This window comes from Leishmania martiniquensis, chromosome 15, assembly GCF_017916325.1.
Source record: "Leishmania martiniquensis isolate LSCM1 chromosome 15, whole genome shotgun sequence".
Classification (NCBI taxonomy): Eukaryota; Euglenozoa; class Kinetoplastea; order Trypanosomatida; family Trypanosomatidae; genus Leishmania; species Leishmania martiniquensis.
The window spans coordinates 423,339-440,796 of record NC_090150.1 but is presented as its reverse complement, the minus strand read 5'-3'; the positions used below and the strand labels follow the sequence as shown (position 1 = coordinate 440,796).

Genomic DNA, 17,458 nt, shown 5'->3' with positions numbered 1-17,458 from the left:
CCCAGTCTCCTTCCCCGATCCCTGCCGCTGTCGCTCATGCGGTCCGAATGCCGGCGCCGTCCTCATCGTTGACGAACGCGGCCTCGCGCATGCACCGGCAGGTCTCTCGCATTGACCATCACACAGCTGAGAAGCTCTTTCCGCGCGAGCAACGGCTGCAGTGGCCCACCGGCTACCTCCCGGCAAGTGGTGTCGCCCATCTTCTCCGCCCCGACGGCGTCGCTTACGAGGAGGTGCTAGAGTGTTACATGGACATAAAGAGGGACCGGCTGCATGAGCTGCAGCGCGACTTTGCGTCTGACTACACCCTCTGGAACCGCTGCTCGCTTGAGCAGTTTGTGCGCCAACTCGGCAGTCACCGGCGGCGTCGCTTCACGCGGCTTACGGCGCGCGACCGTCTCGTGCACGACGCCGTGGTGCGGGAGGTGTTCCAGCTAGCGCCATATCTGCCACCACCTCCTGCCGCCGTCCCTGGCAGTCTCTCTGCCGATGTGCGACACTCGCCTCCGCCACAGGTGTCGTCTGCGGCCGCAGCGAGCGCGGCAGAGAGGTCGGCCTTCTACCAGTTCCAGCCGTACGCGGTGACGCAGGAGTACGCCATGCTGCCCGTTCGAGGCGCTCAGTCACCGAAGCAGCGCGTGCGCTTTTCGACGTTCCCGCAAGTTCGCAATGTGCTCCACACAGACTTCGACTCCATGACAGCGCTGCGCGCGCTGAGCTTGTACAGCGACGACGGAATCGTTTACACGCGAGAGCTGCTGCAGGCTGTCGCCCTGTACGTTCAGCGGCGGCTGGGGGAGATTTGTGCGGCCGAGGGGTCGTTCCTGCAGGCGGCCAGGGAGGCCTCGCCGTCGTCCGCGCCGCTGCCGACGTTTTCGCCGGAGTCACCGGTGCTCGTCTTCTTCGGCAACGGCCGCCTGGCGTGGATGCTCAACGAGAGCGGCATTCTTCCCAGGGCGGTGCGCGCGGTTCAGCTGCCATGGCAGGACGCTCAGCGCCGACGCCGACGCACACATCTGTTGCAGCAGCAGGAAGCGCTCGAGAGCAGCTTCGACGTTCACAAAAGCTTCGCCGCCACTTTCCCCTGCGAAACGCTCTCCGTCGGCGATGCACTTCGCAAGTACAAGCCAGCGATGGCGCTGGTGGAGCCGCACGTGAGCCGGGACTACCTGTGTGATATTCGCGGCTACTGCAGCGTGCGAGAGATGGTGGTGATGGGGCCCATCGACTCCCCAGCCATGGGGAGCTACTCTTACCCATTCCTGAGCTTTGGCGTTACGCCAGGGCCAACGACGTACTGGGCGTACAACGACAGCCTGCAGAAGGTACACGCCTCGGAGCGGATCCAGATGCCGATGGACGCGCCGCACGAACTACAAGGGTACGAACGGCACTATGTCGACGACATCTCGGCGTACCTGATCTCGCCAAACGATTGCGTCGCCATCGGCAGCCAATTCCGCTGCCTCACCTTTCGCCGCGTGCGGCCGCCGGTTCTGAAGCCGTATAGGACAGCAACGGCCACGGCGCCGCAGTCGTTGGAGGAGGCGGCGGTACAGCCGCGGTCGCCATTAGTATCGCCTCCTCCGGAGGCGGTGACGTCGAGCTCCCCACAGCCTTGAGCGTGTGTGTGTGTGTATGCGGCGCGATGAGTACAACACAGACTCACTGAGGACCGCCCTCACTCATTGGCGCACTTGTCGGCGCGGAGGAGGCTCTCCTGCCGCCTCCAAGTGCGGTACCGTAGGGTCTTCTTCGCGTATTCCGCATGCACAAAGACGTCTTGGACGTACCGAAGTAACACCGCGTCTGCGTGTATGAAGTGCCACTTCTCAGTGGGTGGGGGGGAGGGGGGCACCCGCACGCACTTCGTCTGCGATGCGTTTCCGCCCTCCCTCGCTCCCTCCCACCACCGCCCCTTTCCTTCGACCTCTGGTCATGTGTGGCTCACGCCTGGCGCCTGCAGCGCATGGCAGTCAAACCTCCCTTGTCTCCATCGTCTCGTTGCGGCCTTTTCCTCCCCTCTCCTACACACCTCACACGTCCGACGCATACGCCCCACGTCACTCCTGAGTCGAGCTCAAGAGCTATCCGAGTCACTCGCACCCCCCACACACACACCTCTTCCCTCACTTCGTACGCGACTCGAGCCTCGCCCTCACGCAAGCGTACGCATACACGTTTGCAGAGGCACGCCTCCTGTCGGCTGGTCTGTCTCTCTCTCTGCCTTTCCTTTGCCTCATCGTGCGCCCCCCACCCTGCCACCGCATTGGTCCCATCTAAAGTAAGCGCCGTCTGTTTCGGCGGTTGGTCCGCCAGCGCCCCCTCCCCTCCCCCGCCCCCGACGCACTTTCCGCATCCCCATCGTCCTTCACACATTTTATTTGTCTGTCTTTGTGGTCTTCTCTCTGGCAGCTCCATCGCTCCTCTCTCTCTTTCCCCCTCCCCCTCCCCCATTCATCCGTATTCCTCACGCGCTCAATCGCCCTCCCTCCTTCGACGCGCGCAGCATCAAGCACGCACGCATCCCCGTAAGGACCGGCGCAGGTGCCTCGCCTACACGGCGCAGTAGCAAAAAGGGGGGCTGGCCGGGTCTCTCCCTTCTCTCGCCTCCCCCTCTCGCTCGCTGTCGTGGGTGCATACACGCAAGATGGGCACGCATGTTCATCAGGTCCGCGACCCGTCCGCCAGGACGCCGACACCGCCGCCGCGGGGCCCGAGCGAGCCGCCGTCTGTGCAGGAGGCACTGACAGAGCCCACCACCGTCCCCTCCACAGCCCCAGCAACGCGGTCGCAGTCGGTGTGCCATCGGAAGCAAGTGGAGGCATCCACGCAGGGCCGCGCCGTCAACTTCACTTGGGAAAACCTGACCTACCAGGTGCCCGTCGAGGACAAGGATGGCAACACCACCTACAAGACTCTGCTGTTCAACCTCAGCGGGTGCGCGAAAGGGGGGCGCGTGCTGGCCATCATGGGGCCCTCCGGCGCAGGCAAGACGACGCTGATGGGCACAATCACCGGTAAACTGTACAACGCCACGGCCCGGCAGGAGGGCTGCTGCTTCCTGAACAACAACATTTACCAGCAGCGCTACAAGCGTTTGGTGTCGTACGTGTGCCAAGATGATATTGTGATGGGCAAGGACACCCCGCGCGAGGCAATTTACTTCTCTGCACGTTTGCGCCTCGGCCTCGACAATGACACCGCGCGCCGGCGTGTCGCGGAGGTCATCAAGCGGCTGTCCCTGACGAAGTGCCAGGACACCATTCTCGGCATCCCCGGCATTCTAAAGGGCGTCTCTGGTGGCGAGCGGAAGCGGGCCAACATCGGCACTGAGCTCATCACGAACCCCTTCGTGATGCTGCTGGATGAGCCGACAACCGGCCTCGATTCGGTGAACGCCGTGCGCGTCGGTCAGCTGCTGCAAGACCTCGCCAAGAACGATATGCGCACCGTCATTGCCACCGTGCACTCCCCATCGTCGGAGCTGTTCGATCTCTTCGACGATCTGCTGCTACTGGCGAAGGGTCACGTCATCTACCACGGTCCAACAGCGGACTCCATTGAGTACTTCGCCTCCCTCGGCTACGACGTGCCGCCGCACACGAACCCGACGGAGTACTTCATGAACCTGCTGCAGTTGCCCGAGGACATCCTCTCACAGCTGTGGCTCGCCTGGGAAGACTACGTCATGTCCGACGCGGCAAAGGACAACCCGTGCCTGACCCCGGTGACGGGCGCCATAACGCTCACGGACGACTACCTGGAGGAACAGCTGGAGCTGAAGGGCGCGAACTTTTGCCTGCAGTTCTCCGAACTCTTCAAGCGTTCGTGGCGTATGTACCTGCGCGACCCCGGCAACTTCTACGGCCGTGCCGTGCAGACGCTCTTCTTCGCCATCTTCCTCGGCCTTTTCTTCTTGAACGTGCAGCTGAACCAGCAGGGTGTCCAGGATCGCATGGGTGCGCTCTACATCACACTCATGAACAACCTCTTCGGCGCTGCCATGAACGGCATCGCGGCCTTCCCGCCAGAGCGCGCCGTCTTTCTGCAGGAGCAGGCAAACGACGCCTACAACGCGTACACCTACTTCCTCGCCAAGAACGTGGCGGAGCTGCCATGGCAGATCCTCTTCCCGACCGTGTTTGACCTGATCGCGTACTTCATGATTCACTTCCACCGCAGCGCGGACGCCTTCTTCGTTCACTGGTTTATCCTCGTGCTGCTCGCCAACTTGGGCTACTCCTTCGGCCTCATGTTCGCCACCTTCTTCAAGGAGTCGCAGGCAGCGTTCGCCATGGTGCCGCTCGTCCTGCTGCCGCTGTTCATCGTGGCTGGGCTCTTCGCCAACACGGATCGCCTGTACCCGTACTGGCAGTGGCTGAACTACCTCTCCTTCCCCCGCCACGCCTACCTCGGCGTCTTTACGAACGAGTTCGAGCGCCTGACGGTCATCTGCAACCCGATCACGACCTCGTGCACGTTCCCGAACGGGCAGGCCGTCATTGAGCAAATGGGATTTCAGGGGTGGCACTACTGGCAGACCTTCGTCGCCCTTATCGTATACCAGATCGGTCTGCGCATCATCGGCGCCACCTCACTCTTCTACCAGGGCCGGCAGCGCCGCGGTAAGCTACAGTTCGTGAAGAACCTGCGAAAGCGTGTCGCCTCGCCTCGCGCCATCGCGTCAGCCCGAAGCAACGATGAGCTATCCGATATTCAGTCGACGCTAGTCGGGTCCATTGCGACACCGTCAAACGCCTACGGCACTGAGGCCTCCTCGTTCGGCAACCCGGAGAACCACCAGCCCTTCGTCGCCGGCGAGAACGACCACGCGACACTGTCGTTGCTTGACACGCCGGTGACGTTCGAGGAAAGCCCCGTCAACATAAGGGACATGAAGCCGCGTAAGTGAGGGTGTCAAGGCAGTGTTGTGCACGCATCTGTTGTGGTATTACTTGCTTGTGTGTGTGTATGCGCGCGCACTCGGTACCGCTACCACCGCAGCGATTTCATTGAGACGATGGCGAAGAGGAGTGGAGAGTAGGGAAGCACGCAAGAAGCAGGTCTCAACGCACACGCGCGCGAAGATAAGCATCATCGCATGCACCTGCATGCACGCCTACGGCTCTCTGTGGACTTGCGTGCGCGCTAGTCGGAGCATCTATCTGTGTATGTATATAGATGGATAGATGAGCGAATATTTATGTAGATCGTCGGGGTGGGCCGAATGTCCGCGAACCGCCTCTGTGTCACTCACTCACTCTCTCAGCCGACCCATCCTCTCCCCAGGCACACACACACACACACTTCTACCACCTCCTCGGGCAGTCGTTGAGGAAAGCGCGCACGGGAGGGGAGAGGGGCACCTGCGCCCGAGTACTCTGCCACCAGAGACAAGTGAAGGCTCAGTCTTTTGCTGTTGCGGCAACAGCGTGGGTGTGGCGGCCCCTCGGCCTACGACGATGCATGTGTGCGTGTGTGTATGGATGTGTCTGTCCGTTGCGAAAGACTTCAACCGTGTTGCGATTTAGTGATGCCGCGCTCGATCTGCTGTGGTGACGGACTCATCGTATTCGTGTCGGTGTATAAGTGTGTGTCTGTGTGTCTCCATGCAGTGAGGAGAGGAGAGAAGGGTGACCTTCACCCTTCGCCTGCACTTCTCTCCCTCTCTGCCAACGCCACCCGCCCCTCCCCCCTCCCCTCCACACACACACACACGCACACGCCTTCTCCCACTCCCTCGTACTTCAAAGTGCTTTTCTGTATTTTTCGGTGTCATTGAGTCCCCTCCCCCCTCCTCCTCCTCCCCTCAGCTCTCGCGGTGTAGGCGCGCGAAGGCGTCTCTGCTTCAGGGCTTCGACCCCGGCCGGCTTGGGCACACACCCGTGCAGCGTCATTGGCGGCGTAAAAATTCCCCACCGCCAACTCACCTTGTCGATCCGCTCATCGCCCACTGGACGTTCGCCTCCACAGTCGCTGCCCTTCCCTCCCTCTCTCTCTCTCGCCATCGCCACGCAGTACTATCGGCGTGCCATTGTAGACAAGAGCAGGTCCATGCGCACATGTTTCGGCCGTTTGTAGGTGTCGGCGCGTAGCCATATGCATGGCATGAGCTCTCTCGCTCTCTCTTCTCTCTTCTCTGTCGTCAGCTACCTCAGCACGAATCACTCGTGAAATGGGAAGGTTTGCGCTGCCCTTCTTCGCCATTGTCACTCTCATCGTCGCCTCGCCTCTGTCGTTATCCTCACCTTTTCTGGTCTGTCTGTCTGTGCGATGGGGGGAGGGGGGCAGCAGGTGCAACACACACACACACGACCTGAGGAAGTCGTGGTGCCCCATCGCTGCTGATGGTGACGTTTGGGCCCTGGACGCTGTTGCGTACGGAGCAATCAGCGGCAATTGTGCACGCCTGTACCGCCCCTGTGATGGGCGAAGCGCCAGCGCAACTGGGGCCCCTCTCCCGCTCGGCCCTTGCCTTCCATCGTCGTGGGCAGAGCCTGAGGTCACCCCAAGAGGGGGGTTCACCACATGGCGGCCGGTATGATGGGAGGGACTGTGAGGTGACGTGCAGTGTGGAGATGGGCAGGCATTGACGTAGGTGGGGCCGTTCTCGGATAAGGGCGTCAGCGCGCCAGGTGGCGTGGTCTCTGGGGCAGCCCCCCCCCTCACCCCTCTCCCCCGTGAAGGAAAGAGTGAGGCCTCACTGATGCTTGTGTTTGCAGCGAACGCATTCTTTTCGGAGGCATCATCGCTGCTTTCTCTCGGCGTGTACATGTTTGTGTGTGTAGTGGGAGGGAGAGGGCATCTTTCTGCGCAGATCTGTGTCTTCTGCCTCCATCGGTACGACATCTCTGTCTCGCTCGCTCCCGTCCCGCCCCGTGTTTGGTAGTGCGGAAAAGGGAAGAAGCCGCGACGCCAAGGTGCAGGCCAGCGAGGGGGAAAGAGCATTGTGAGAAGGTTACCCCGCTCTATGCCCCTCTCCCTCGCCGCCTCTCATCGTCGCCTGCGTTGGTGCAGCCATGCATGGACATGAGTCTCGGCAGACCTGGAGGTCACCAAACATGCCTGCACGGCACCCCCCCTGCTCCACCAATACATCACATAACCTCTGCCTTGCTGCAGCCACGCGCGTGTGTAGCAAGGCAGAGGTGAAGGATGGCAAGCGTTCGCGGCGTTGTGCGCCTGTATGTACGCGTGCACGTTCGCGGTGTGAGATGTCGTTTACTTGCCTGTCATGGCCCTACCCAACCTCCTCTCGCCCCATCCCGTCATCGTTGACCTGCTCTCTTGCCCCCCTCCCCATGCCCCACCACCGCGCATGCGCAGCTGCAGCAGGCCACCACATCGATCTCGAGCGTTGCGCCCCCTTTGCTCACTTGCTCAGTTGTACTTGTGTGAGTGTGTGAAGCATAGCGTGGCGCCGCACACTCCCCCCTGGTGCACTCACAACTGCATGCACACGCATACCTGTCTAACGTGCGAAGGCGATAGAAGTGCGATCAGCGTCATGTCAGCCCCGGCGCCCGCTTCGGCGTTGGCGGACACGGGAGATGTGAACCTCATCGAGGCCCTCGGTGTCGCCATCGAGGCAGCCGACAAGGGCAGCCGCGTCGTCTGGCAGAGCGTTGAGAAGCGCCGCACGGCGGCGGCCGCCGCCGCCACCTTCAGCACCACCAGCCCCCTTGCGGCCCACGACGCGACCCCCAATGAGGCCGCGACGAACCTGGTGGCACAGCACGACCAGCAGTGTGGTGACACCATCATGCGAATCCTTCGCCAATACTCAGAGGGGGTGCAGCGCGAGGCGCCTCACATCCGCTTCGCGTTCATAGCGAAAGCGCTTCACTCCAGCACTCCCCTCTCTGACTGCTACACGTGGGTCGTAGACCATCTCGACGGCGCCGTTTCCTTCGCGCACGGGCTACCAGACTGCAGCATCAGCATTGGACTCACCTACCGCAAGCAGCCGGTTCTGGCCGTGGTGTTCACACCCTTCATTAGCTCTGGTGTTCGACTCACCGTGGCGGCTGCGGCGATGCTGAATGTCGTGCAGCAGCAACAGCAGCGGCAGCAGATGACCCTGTCTCCGACCTCATCGCCCGCTGCGGCTGCAGTTCCTGCGGCCCCGAGTGGCTCCGCCGGGGTCGCCCCCATCACCCTCACCGGCGCCAGCAAGACCAAGATACTGGAGGAGTCAGGGTCTCCTGCAGCGACAGCCATGGTGCTGCCCCCAACGCCGCCGTTCCCCTCCTCTCTGAGGACAGCGGCGGCGGCGGCATCACCGCAGGCCGCACCCACCATCACGCACAGCACGCCGAGCGTCGTGCCGGAGTGCAACGGCGAGCTCTTCACCGCCATCAGGGGCTTTGGCGCCTTTGTCAATGGGCGGCAAATCCGGGTCAACGCGAAGGCCGCGCCGACGACGTCCGTGGTGGCGTTCAACTACCCTCGCGGCGTCGAGCTATCGCCTTCCGAGGCGACCAGCCCCGACAGCGCAGCTCTGCGCCAGCGCAAGCACAACGCCGCCATCGACTGCAGCGTGGCCATGCGGGTGGAGCTGCTACGCTCGCCTGTTGCGGCGCTGCGTAGCTATGGCAGTTGCGTGACAACCCTCGCGCAGGTGGCTGCTGGGCGGGTGGACGTGTGTCTCGAGCCCTCTGCTAAGGCGTGGGATCTTTGTGCCGGGTCGCTTCTCGTCACCGAGGCCGGCGGTTACGTGTGCAACATGCTCGGCAAGCCGCTCGACATAGCGCACGACACAACTATCGTGGCCGCGGCGACGCACGAGATGGCTGAACTGATGACGGAAACGTGCGTGCGGCACGACTTTGGTCGCCATTGGCTGCTCGATAAGGAGTGATGGCCCCCCCACACGCACACACACCGCCTTTCCCCTCCCTCCGAGTCCACTGAGGGCGAAGCGCGGAGAACGGCGAACGAGGGGAGGGGAAGAGATGCTGCCGCGCCTGCGTGCGCGTGTGTACGAGTGTGCACCTGTGACCTCTTCCCAATGGATGGTGGTTTGCCGTGTGCGTCGTTGGCGGCGGTGGAGTGTGAAAGCCCTCGGCGCGCGCTCGTCACCCCCTATGTGCGCATGCCGAGATGTACGCAATCACCTGCGCTCGCGTGGTGGCTTTCCTTTCGCCTTCTGCTTCTCCGTTCGGCACAAAGTGTGTCGCGCAGCCCACACACACGCACACACATACAAACCTACGCACGAGGAGAAGGGCGATACGTGCCTGTCTGTCTATCCCTAGCCAAAACACTGGCTCGGACACGCGCTCGAGATCGATCTTGCACGCCACTGCCTCACGGAGTCGGCCTTTACGTGACGGGTGAGCAGGAGAAAATATTCCGACGAAAGCGGAAGGTGAGGCATCGGCATCTCCGCTGGGGGGAGGGACGAAGCACGCCTCTGTGTGTGTGTGTGTGGGTGGGTCTGCGCGTCATCGCACCGCGCCTTCATTGCCTGCCTGCGACTTGTCCTCCCTCCTGCCTGCCCTTTTTTCTCTGTGTGGCACACAACGCGGCGGCTGCTCGGGCACCATGGCGCCGCTGCTGATACCCGGCTTGCCCCTGACCCCCTTACGCTCTTCCCGCTTCTCCCTTTTGCCTCTCCTCCAGCACCGGCGTGCAGTGGCCCTCATACTGCTGCCAACCACAGGATAGCGTCTCTGTGTACGTACGAGCGTCACACCAGACATGCCAAAGGTCAGTCAAGCACTGTCACTCGGCTGATATTTGTGCGAAGGCGCGCACACGTGCACACACACACGCGCATACGCCATCACCTCACGTGGCACAGATCATCACTCTTTCTCTTCCGCGTCACCGCAGCCCCAGTCGGCAGTGCGAGGTAACGAATGACCTTCGAGGAGGCCTGTCAGGATGGTGATGGCGAAGAGACATTGGGGCCTCGTACGGCGTTGTTGCCGACTTCGTCCATCTTCCCAATCCATTCGCCGCTGGCTCGAGACCCCCTCGCTACTGCCAATGCGCCCTCTCTCTCTTCAGGGCGGCTCTCATCCTACAGCCCGAACGTCCTTTTCACGCTCTGCTTCAACTTCGTCGACGGCTCCTGCTACAGCATGTGGGCGATGCAACTGCTGCCCGTCTTCCTGCTCAGCACATCGTCGAGCGTGGTCACAGTGAGCTTCTCCGCTTCTGTCAGCGGCGTCGCGCAGCTGCTGGGGGCCATGGCTGCCGGCTGCGTTGCCGACCGCCATCCACGGCAGCGCTGTATTCGTGCAGGGGCAGCCTTTGCCGCGGTGGCCCTCGCGATTTTCGCCTGTGCCTTCTGGACCTCCCAGGTGTGGCTCATCCTCTGCGCGCAGGCGTTGTGGGGCCTCTACACCGGTATCACCTCGACCGCCGTCGAGGCGCTGTTCGCCGACAGCGTCCCGCAGGGGCAGCGCACCGCCATCTACAATGTCAAGTGGGTCATTCAGACCCTTTGCTACGTCGTGGGCTACGGCACGGCGGCGCTTCTCTTCATTGCGTGGGGGAACGACTGGGGCCCGCGGCGCCTTCGCGTGGTGATGACGCTCGGCGCAGCGGTGCACCCCATTGCCTTAGTGCCGCTTTGCTGGCTGCAGGACCGCTACGCTGTGCCGGAGGGCTGCGGCGTGGCTTCGTGCGGCGACCCGCCACGCAACTTCGCGGCGGCAGATGCCGCATCTGCATCAGAGCCCGCCCCAGCACGGGCAGCCATTGTGGAGCACGCGGGTGTTCTCGAGCCATCGGTGTGCCCAGCGGTGAAGTCAGTGGCGCAGGAGCCAAGGAGTCCCGGGACCGCGCCGGCGGCTGGAGCAGGCGGCGCCGACCTCCCCGACGCCCCATCGGGCTGCGCTCGCTTCCAGTTCACCGAGGCACTGCCGCTGAGCGACTCCACTGTGGCCCTCGGCCGAGAAAGCTGCGAGGACGGCGCAGGAGGCATCAGAGAAAGCACAGGGACGGCGGTCCAAGATGCGATCAGGGAAGGGCTCATCAGCGCATCTGCGAAAGGTATAGGCACTTGTCGGCAGCAACGATGGCCTAACCGGATAGGTGCCTCACACGAAGCCGGCGAACGGTTGCCACCAGTGCGTCATGTTGTCGGCAGCCTCAAGCGCTGCCGCTGGTATGGCTTGCTGTCGCTGCCGTCTGTGCCGTATTGGATCAGCCTGGTTGACATCCTCCTCGCCATCGGCTCCGGCATGTCGCTGCCGTACTTCCCTCTCTTCTTTGCCTCTGAGCGCCATGTAAGCCCCGCCGGCCTCAACGGTATCTACATCGCATCCACCTTGCTGACCGCCGCCACCTCCATGTGCTTGCCGTGGCTCATACACACCTGTGGGCTGGGCCGCGTCCTGACAGCGCTGTGCGTGCGGCTGGTGGGCACAGCCGCGCTCTTCGTGCTCGCCATCGCGCGGCCACCGTCCGCCGTCGCGGCGCTGCCAGGCATTGTCTCCCTCTTCCTTTGCCGCAACGCGCTCATGAACTCCGTCTTCGGTGTCACTCGCAGTGTCATAATGGATTGCGTGACGAAGGACAGCCGCGCAAAGTGGTCGGCGCTCGAGAGCGTTTCATCTGTGTCCTGGGCCGGAAGCGCCGTCGTTGGCGGTTACCTGACAATGTGGTACGGCTATCGGTCCAGTTTCATCGCGACAGCGGTGCTGCAGCTGACGGCGACGCTTCTCATGATCCCTGCCGCATTCGGTGCGCGTGCACTCGACACCCCACCGCGTTAGCGGCCGCCACCGGTTGAAAACCTCGCGTACACCGCCTCGCCGGCAACGCCCTAAAGCGCACGGTGAAAGAGACGCGTGGCAGACCGCGCAGTGTCCGTGCACATCGTTCGCGCGAAGTGTGGACCCGCACGCCTGTAAAGGCGCAGAGTGCCATCATAATTTCCTGCGCCATCGCTCTCCTCACATGAATGCAGCTCTCGTGAGAAAGGCGCACGTGCCGTGTGCCAGACCCACCAACACACATCAGCGCGCAGGCATAGACTGGTGCTCTCACGCGACTGCTGTTGGTGCCTGCCGCGCTTTCACAGCCCGCCGTCTCTCTCTCTCCCCTGTGGGCGCATCGCGTCGCCTCTCACCGTGGACCGCACCGGATGCCCACCGCCGACTCGGCGGGCCTCGCGCTTGCCTTTTTCTCTCTCTGCTCCTCCACAGTTTCCCCTCACCATCGCTCACCCTCCCTTCTTCGGTGTGTGCCCCGCCCATCTCCCCCCCCGGCACATGCACGTGCGCACTCGTATATGTGGCACAGCTCGGCAGAGGCGTCCCCCGTATGGCTTCCCCCGCCTCGTCCTCTCCGCTGTCGTCGGAAAAGGCGGCCATCGCGCAGGAGGAGTCACTTGAGGAAGCGTATGTTCGCCTTCACACGCAGCTGCTGCTGCATCTCCAGCGGCGCAACACGGGTGCAGCGCTACGCACAGCAGAAGTCATTCGTGAAGTACTTCTGCGCTCGTCGTCGTCCTCCTCCACCGCACACGGCAGCGTCGGCGCAGGCGGTTGTGCCGGTGTCGCGGCCACGCCATCTGGCGCAGACCTCTTTCACGGAAGCCCAGCCGAGCAGCTCTTGCAGATGCGAGGGCGGCTGCAGACGTTGGCGTTGGCTGAGTCAGCAAGTCTGTGCGGTGATCACGACTTGGATAAAACAGACAAGTCACAGTCGACCCCATCCGGGACTGGGAGCGGCAGCAGCACCATCGAAGCAAGCAGCGACGGCGACGACGGCAGCTTGGAGTCGGACGAGAGAGGGCTGGATGGAAATTATGAGGTCGACGACGACGGCGTGGACAAAGAGGAGGTAGCAAAGGCAGGCGGCAACAGCAGCAGCCATGCCCGTGGCCATAGCCAACAGCAGCAGCAATCTGCTGCCTATCTCCTCGTGGAGGCGCTGAACGCTTGGCCAAAAGCGCCCATAAAAGCCGGCCGTGCCTCCCTATCGGGAGCCTCTTCTGCGGTCAGCGATGCAGCAGCGGCGACGCCCTCGTCAGTGATGGCGCCGGCGAAGAAGCGCGTGAGCCGATTCGGGGCATTTCAACGCTGTTTGCAGCCACCAGGCCGCGAGTTGCGTGGTAGAAGCAAGGTCGACACCGATGCGGAGGAGATGGGGAAAGACTCGATGGCGCCGAGTGGTAACCCCTCCGCACCGTCGCCAGGGGAGAAGGCCGCTAGCGTTGTGGATGGCGAGAGCCTCGACTCGGACGCCGAGGCGACGTGGATGAGGATCCGGGCTCAGGTGGCGAAGGAGATGAATCGGCTGTCCATAGTGCGTAAGCACCGATAATGCATTCACGTCTGCCGCTTGTTGGCACTTTTCGCGTGTGGGCGTATGATGTATGCCTATGTAGGGGAGGGAGAAAGCACCGCAGCGCAGAGGCGCGCCATTGAGCGTTCCTGCCATCTGTAGACGTGATGCTGTCTGCATGGAGCTCTGCTGCGTCGAGGTCTGTGCAGGCGCCGTCGGTCCGGCTCTCATCCACCGCCCCGCCCCCGAACGCGGGCCGCTGTATGCTCGCTTCTCCGGCGACGTCGCCGCAAATCGCGCGAGCCCTCACCGCAAACGGGAAGGCAGACATCAACAGGAAAACAAAAAAGCGCGCGTATGATGAGGATGGCGGCCCAAATGGCGCTCAGCTAAGGAGGGCGAGAGAAAGCGTGGAAGAGTCTGCGTGCATCGCTCCACCACTTGCTCGGCCACCAGCGGGGAGGCCCCTCCCCGCGCGTAGATGATCAAAAAATGACTCGTCTCCCTTTACTCCTGATTCGTCGAAATATGTGTATGTGTGTGTGTGTCTGTGTGAACTCTGTTCTTCTCTGGCCGGCGCTCCCCTTCGCCACGCCACATTCGTGGCTCCACACGTCGGCGTCGTGTTGTGTATATGGTCCCTGCCCCTCCCCTTCCTTGCTGCCGACCTCCCGACAGGCACTCACGCGTTGTCGTATCGGCGTAGCGCACACGACGCACTGGAGGAAAGGGAAAGGAGGAAGGCATGCGCACAGTATTGCTATAATCCTCATGATGCGTCTATCGGCACTCTCCCGTGCAGCTCGGAAGTCCGCCGGTGTCCACATTGCGGCTACTGTCGGGCGTAAGCCGTCGCTCCACAAGGCTACGACGAAAAAGCCCAAGGCGAAGAAGAGGTGTCCATCAGCCCGTGTCACCCCTCGCCGTCGCCGCGTCAGTCCAGGAAGTCACACACGTTCGGTGTCGGAGGCTGCGCAAAGACGCGCACTCGCTGCGCCAATGAGAGGCATCACAGTGGACGAGGCTCGCGCAAGCGCACGCGTGGGGGGCCTGCACAAGGTGGGCGACGAGACGAAGCTCGTCACTCCAGCAGTGCAGCTCACACGCGGTGGGCAGGCGATGCGCGCCAGCTCGCCAGACAGTCGCGCAAGCGCGTCACCTCCCTTTTCTCCGCTTCCTCTGCCCTCATCCGCGCTACCCTCGTCTTCGCCGTCGCTGCCGCCCCCTGTCGTACCGCACGTGGATGGCCGCGGCGTCTCCGTGGCAACTTTGCAGCCTCGCATCCGCTCTCTTCTCGCACAGCTCATACTGCTTTCCCCCGAGCCGCTACGGCCGAGTCTCCTCTTCGCCCGCTACCGCAGCGTGGTAGATGAGCAGACGGCGAGCATGTGTGCCTGGGCCGCCCATGCCGTATACCTGTATGACCACGGATTGCAGCAGCGCGGACCCTGCGTGGGAAGTCATGCGGCGTCCAGAAAGGCGTCAGGCGGGGGAGGCGGGGCACGCGACGCAACGCAACACTCGGCGAGCAGGGCGGAGGACAAGGCAGGCGAAGAAGGTAGCAGCGAGGGTGCCATTGCGGCGGCAGAAGAGCGTCTTCTATGGCATCGAGGGCTGCAGCTGTCCCAAGCCTACCGCGAGAGTGTCGTGCCGCTCGTGGCGGCCCTGTGCGGCGGCGGTGGGAGTGGTGAGACGGAAACGTCTGTGACGTCTCGCCTGCCCGAGAGCCACGAAGTGGAGCAGTGGATGTTCCTTTCGATCATCTTTTCCGACGCGGAGTTCCGCGTCTCGCCGTACTCCGGCGCCGTCTCCTACCCGGCGTTGCCGTCCCTGTTGATGGCGACGGTGGACCCAGTGCGCGATCGTGAAGTTGCGAAGCTCTGCTATGCCCTGCAGTGGGGAGCGCAGGCGAAGGCTGCGGCCCACGCCGCGTTCCACGAAGCACACACCACCGGCGGCGCTAAGTACCTGAGCGGCTCCGCGGGCGGCACACGTGAGCAGCAGACACACGCGCCACCAGCCGCTGCTCGAAAGCAGGCAGTCACGAGTCACAGTAATTTCGTGTGGCTTGACGGCGCGGCGGGGTCGCCGACGTGGACCACCGCCCACGCGCAGTACCTCCTCCACAGCGCCTTGGCGGGCGGGCGCAAGTCGTCTGAGGGGCCGGCCACCGGTCTCGCCACGTGCGCGGCAGGGTCATCAGCAGACCCACAGCTGCGCAAGGCCATCGCCGCCTTGGCAGGGCTGCCACACACGTCTGGTCACCCGCTTGTCGATGTGATGCTGCAGGCTTCCTCTGTGGCCGGCGTCGTAGCGTACAACGGCAGTCCTCAAAGGAGTAAGGCGGATGTCCGCATGAGCGAGTGTGGCACAGCGGCGTCGACGACGCGAGGCGCTGCGGCGGCAGCCGCAGCGCCACCAGCCCTTGGGTGGAATGAAGGGACAAAGGGAACGGATGCCGCCGTGTCCTTCGCGACGGACGCCGGCGAAGGCGGCCTGTTCGCCACGATGATGGGTGATCTGCCAACTCGAAGCCTGTCCGACAGCGCCATGCACGAGGTCAATCGCCGCCTTATCGCGCATCTCTTTCGCAAGCTGGTGGCTATCCCCATCTCCGTTGCCCGCCTCTCCGCCGTGGTGAGGTGGAACCTCTCTGTCACACACGCCACACACTACCGCTCCTTCCTATACTTTCTGCTCCTCACTGCCGCGAACCCGATGGTGCGCCGCATGGCCGAGGGACGACGTCACCGCCGCCGCGCCAACGCGGTGTGCGCCGATGTCTGGGGAAGGGGCAAAGGAGACGAGGGCGAGGTGCGAGGCGGTATGGAGGCCGAGGTGCGCCACGCCCTTGCCCAGTACGACCCACGCACATATGGAGGTCTTCAGGGCAGCGGCAGTACATCTGAGGGGCGTGTCGTGGCAGCGCTGCGCCGGGCGTTCATCGCCGACGCTGATGTCACCGATAAGTGCGAGCGCGCAGCGCATGCGGTGATGGAGGTCATGTGCGTGCGTATCCTTCCGCATGCTCGACCAGGGCGGCGTTCCACGGATGCCCCAGTGACAAGCTCAAGTTTCTGCGGCTATCCGCTGCGCTTTGTTGAGGTTCTGCCAACGTGGCACCGTACACCCGAAGAAGTACTCGAGCACCTGTGGCGTCGGCAAGATGAGGAACAGCTTAGCAGGGCGGGCGCCAACTGGCTGGAGAACGAGGAGCCGTACATCACGGTCTTCTCGCTTGATCGCGGGGTGCTCGACGCGCGCCTACGCCTCGTCGTTGATCGGTATTTGGACCTCACAAATGGTGACGACGCCCCTCCTAATAGCGCCGCTTCCAGGCGGGTGACCCTACATCAGCTCGGTCTGATGACGCTGTGGGCCCACGAGTACGGCGCGGAGATGGCAGCAGAGCTGCTTTTCGTGCACCTGCTGCCCCGCCATGAGGAGGTGCGGCTGTACCCTCCCAGCGGAAGTGGGCACGAACGCCGAAGCGAGGAGGCACAGCAACGCGCGGCCACCGTCATCGGTGATGGCACGAGCACCGACAGCGGCTACGGCGCATGGACAGCCGAGTTCCCCCAGTGAGACACTCTCCCTCCCAGCCCAACCCAACCCGGCGCGGGACGTGCAAGAGTGGCGGTCAAGAGGAAGGAGTGATGGGCAGCAGAGATGAGGAGGCGATGTTGGCGCGTCTCCTCTCTCACCTCTGCCTGCTGCCGCGCCGCGTCTGCTGCGCGGTGACGGTTGCCTTGGGCCGGCAGCGCATCTGCGGGTGTCTGCACATTGCAAGGGGTCGCGATGCAGTGGGCGAGGGAGGGGAGACGGCGTACGGGGCATCGCCTGCACGCCTGTGCACGGAGGTAGAAGAACCACACATGCAGCACAACCGTAACAGACCACACGCAGTTACACATGCACACATGCAGCAGCGTCCCTTGCCAAAACGGTGTGGTCGGCTCTCCACGCTGGAGAAGCTGCCGCCTCTACCCTCCACGTCCCCCTCCTCCTCTTGCGCGCAGGTCTCATTCGCAGCGTTTTTTTTCTGTCTGTGTGTGTCTGTGTGTGCTCCAAGGAGACTCTGCGCACAGAATTGTTGGCGCGCCCACACCTGCACGCGTGCCTCTCTCTGGTAAGAGAGGAGAAGCGAAGGAGGAAACGAGTCGGCAGCCCGGGGGGTGACACTGCAGGACGCGCACAACGCGTAGCAGCC

At 63.2% G+C, this 17,458-nt stretch overlaps 6 protein-coding genes across 6 annotated transcripts; all 6 read left to right on the top strand.

The window, feature by feature from the left end:
- Window positions 1-47: 47 nt before the first annotated feature.
- LSCM1_06932 (uncharacterized protein) lies at window positions 48-1,622 on the top strand (the record flags this gene model as incomplete). Its single annotated transcript, XM_067324331.1, has 1 exon — window positions 48-1,622. One exon carries the CDS (start codon window positions 48-50, stop codon window positions 1,620-1,622), a length of 1,575 nt encoding a protein of 524 aa, XP_067180002.1.
- A 1,028-nt stretch (window positions 1,623-2,650) lies between these two features.
- Window positions 2,651-4,915, top strand: LSCM1_06931 (uncharacterized protein; the record flags this gene model as incomplete). Its single annotated transcript, XM_067324330.1, has 1 exon — window positions 2,651-4,915. One exon carries the CDS (start codon window positions 2,651-2,653, stop codon window positions 4,913-4,915), a length of 2,265 nt encoding a protein of 754 aa, XP_067180001.1.
- Window positions 4,916-7,510: 2,595 nt separating this feature from the next.
- LSCM1_06930 (uncharacterized protein) lies at window positions 7,511-8,863 on the top strand (the record flags this gene model as incomplete). The annotated part of the gene is made up of 1 exon (XM_067324329.1): window positions 7,511-8,863. The coding sequence occupies one exon, from the start codon at window positions 7,511-7,513 to the stop codon at window positions 8,861-8,863; it is 1,353 nt and encodes a 450-aa protein (XP_067180000.1).
- A 1,003-nt stretch (window positions 8,864-9,866) lies between these two features.
- Window positions 9,867-11,732, top strand: LSCM1_06929 (uncharacterized protein; the record flags this gene model as incomplete). The annotated part of the gene is made up of 1 exon (XM_067324328.1): window positions 9,867-11,732. The coding sequence occupies one exon, from the start codon at window positions 9,867-9,869 to the stop codon at window positions 11,730-11,732; it is 1,866 nt and encodes a 621-aa protein (XP_067179999.1).
- A 550-nt stretch (window positions 11,733-12,282) lies between these two features.
- Window positions 12,283-13,287, top strand: LSCM1_06928 (uncharacterized protein; the record flags this gene model as incomplete). Its single annotated transcript, XM_067324327.1, has 1 exon — window positions 12,283-13,287. One exon carries the CDS (start codon window positions 12,283-12,285, stop codon window positions 13,285-13,287), a length of 1,005 nt encoding a protein of 334 aa, XP_067179998.1.
- A 732-nt stretch (window positions 13,288-14,019) lies between these two features.
- LSCM1_06927 (uncharacterized protein) lies at window positions 14,020-16,833 on the top strand (the record flags this gene model as incomplete). Its single annotated transcript, XM_067324326.1, has 1 exon — window positions 14,020-16,833. The coding sequence occupies one exon, from the start codon at window positions 14,020-14,022 to the stop codon at window positions 16,831-16,833; it is 2,814 nt and encodes a 937-aa protein (XP_067179997.1).
- Window positions 16,834-17,458: the final 625 nt, after the last annotated feature.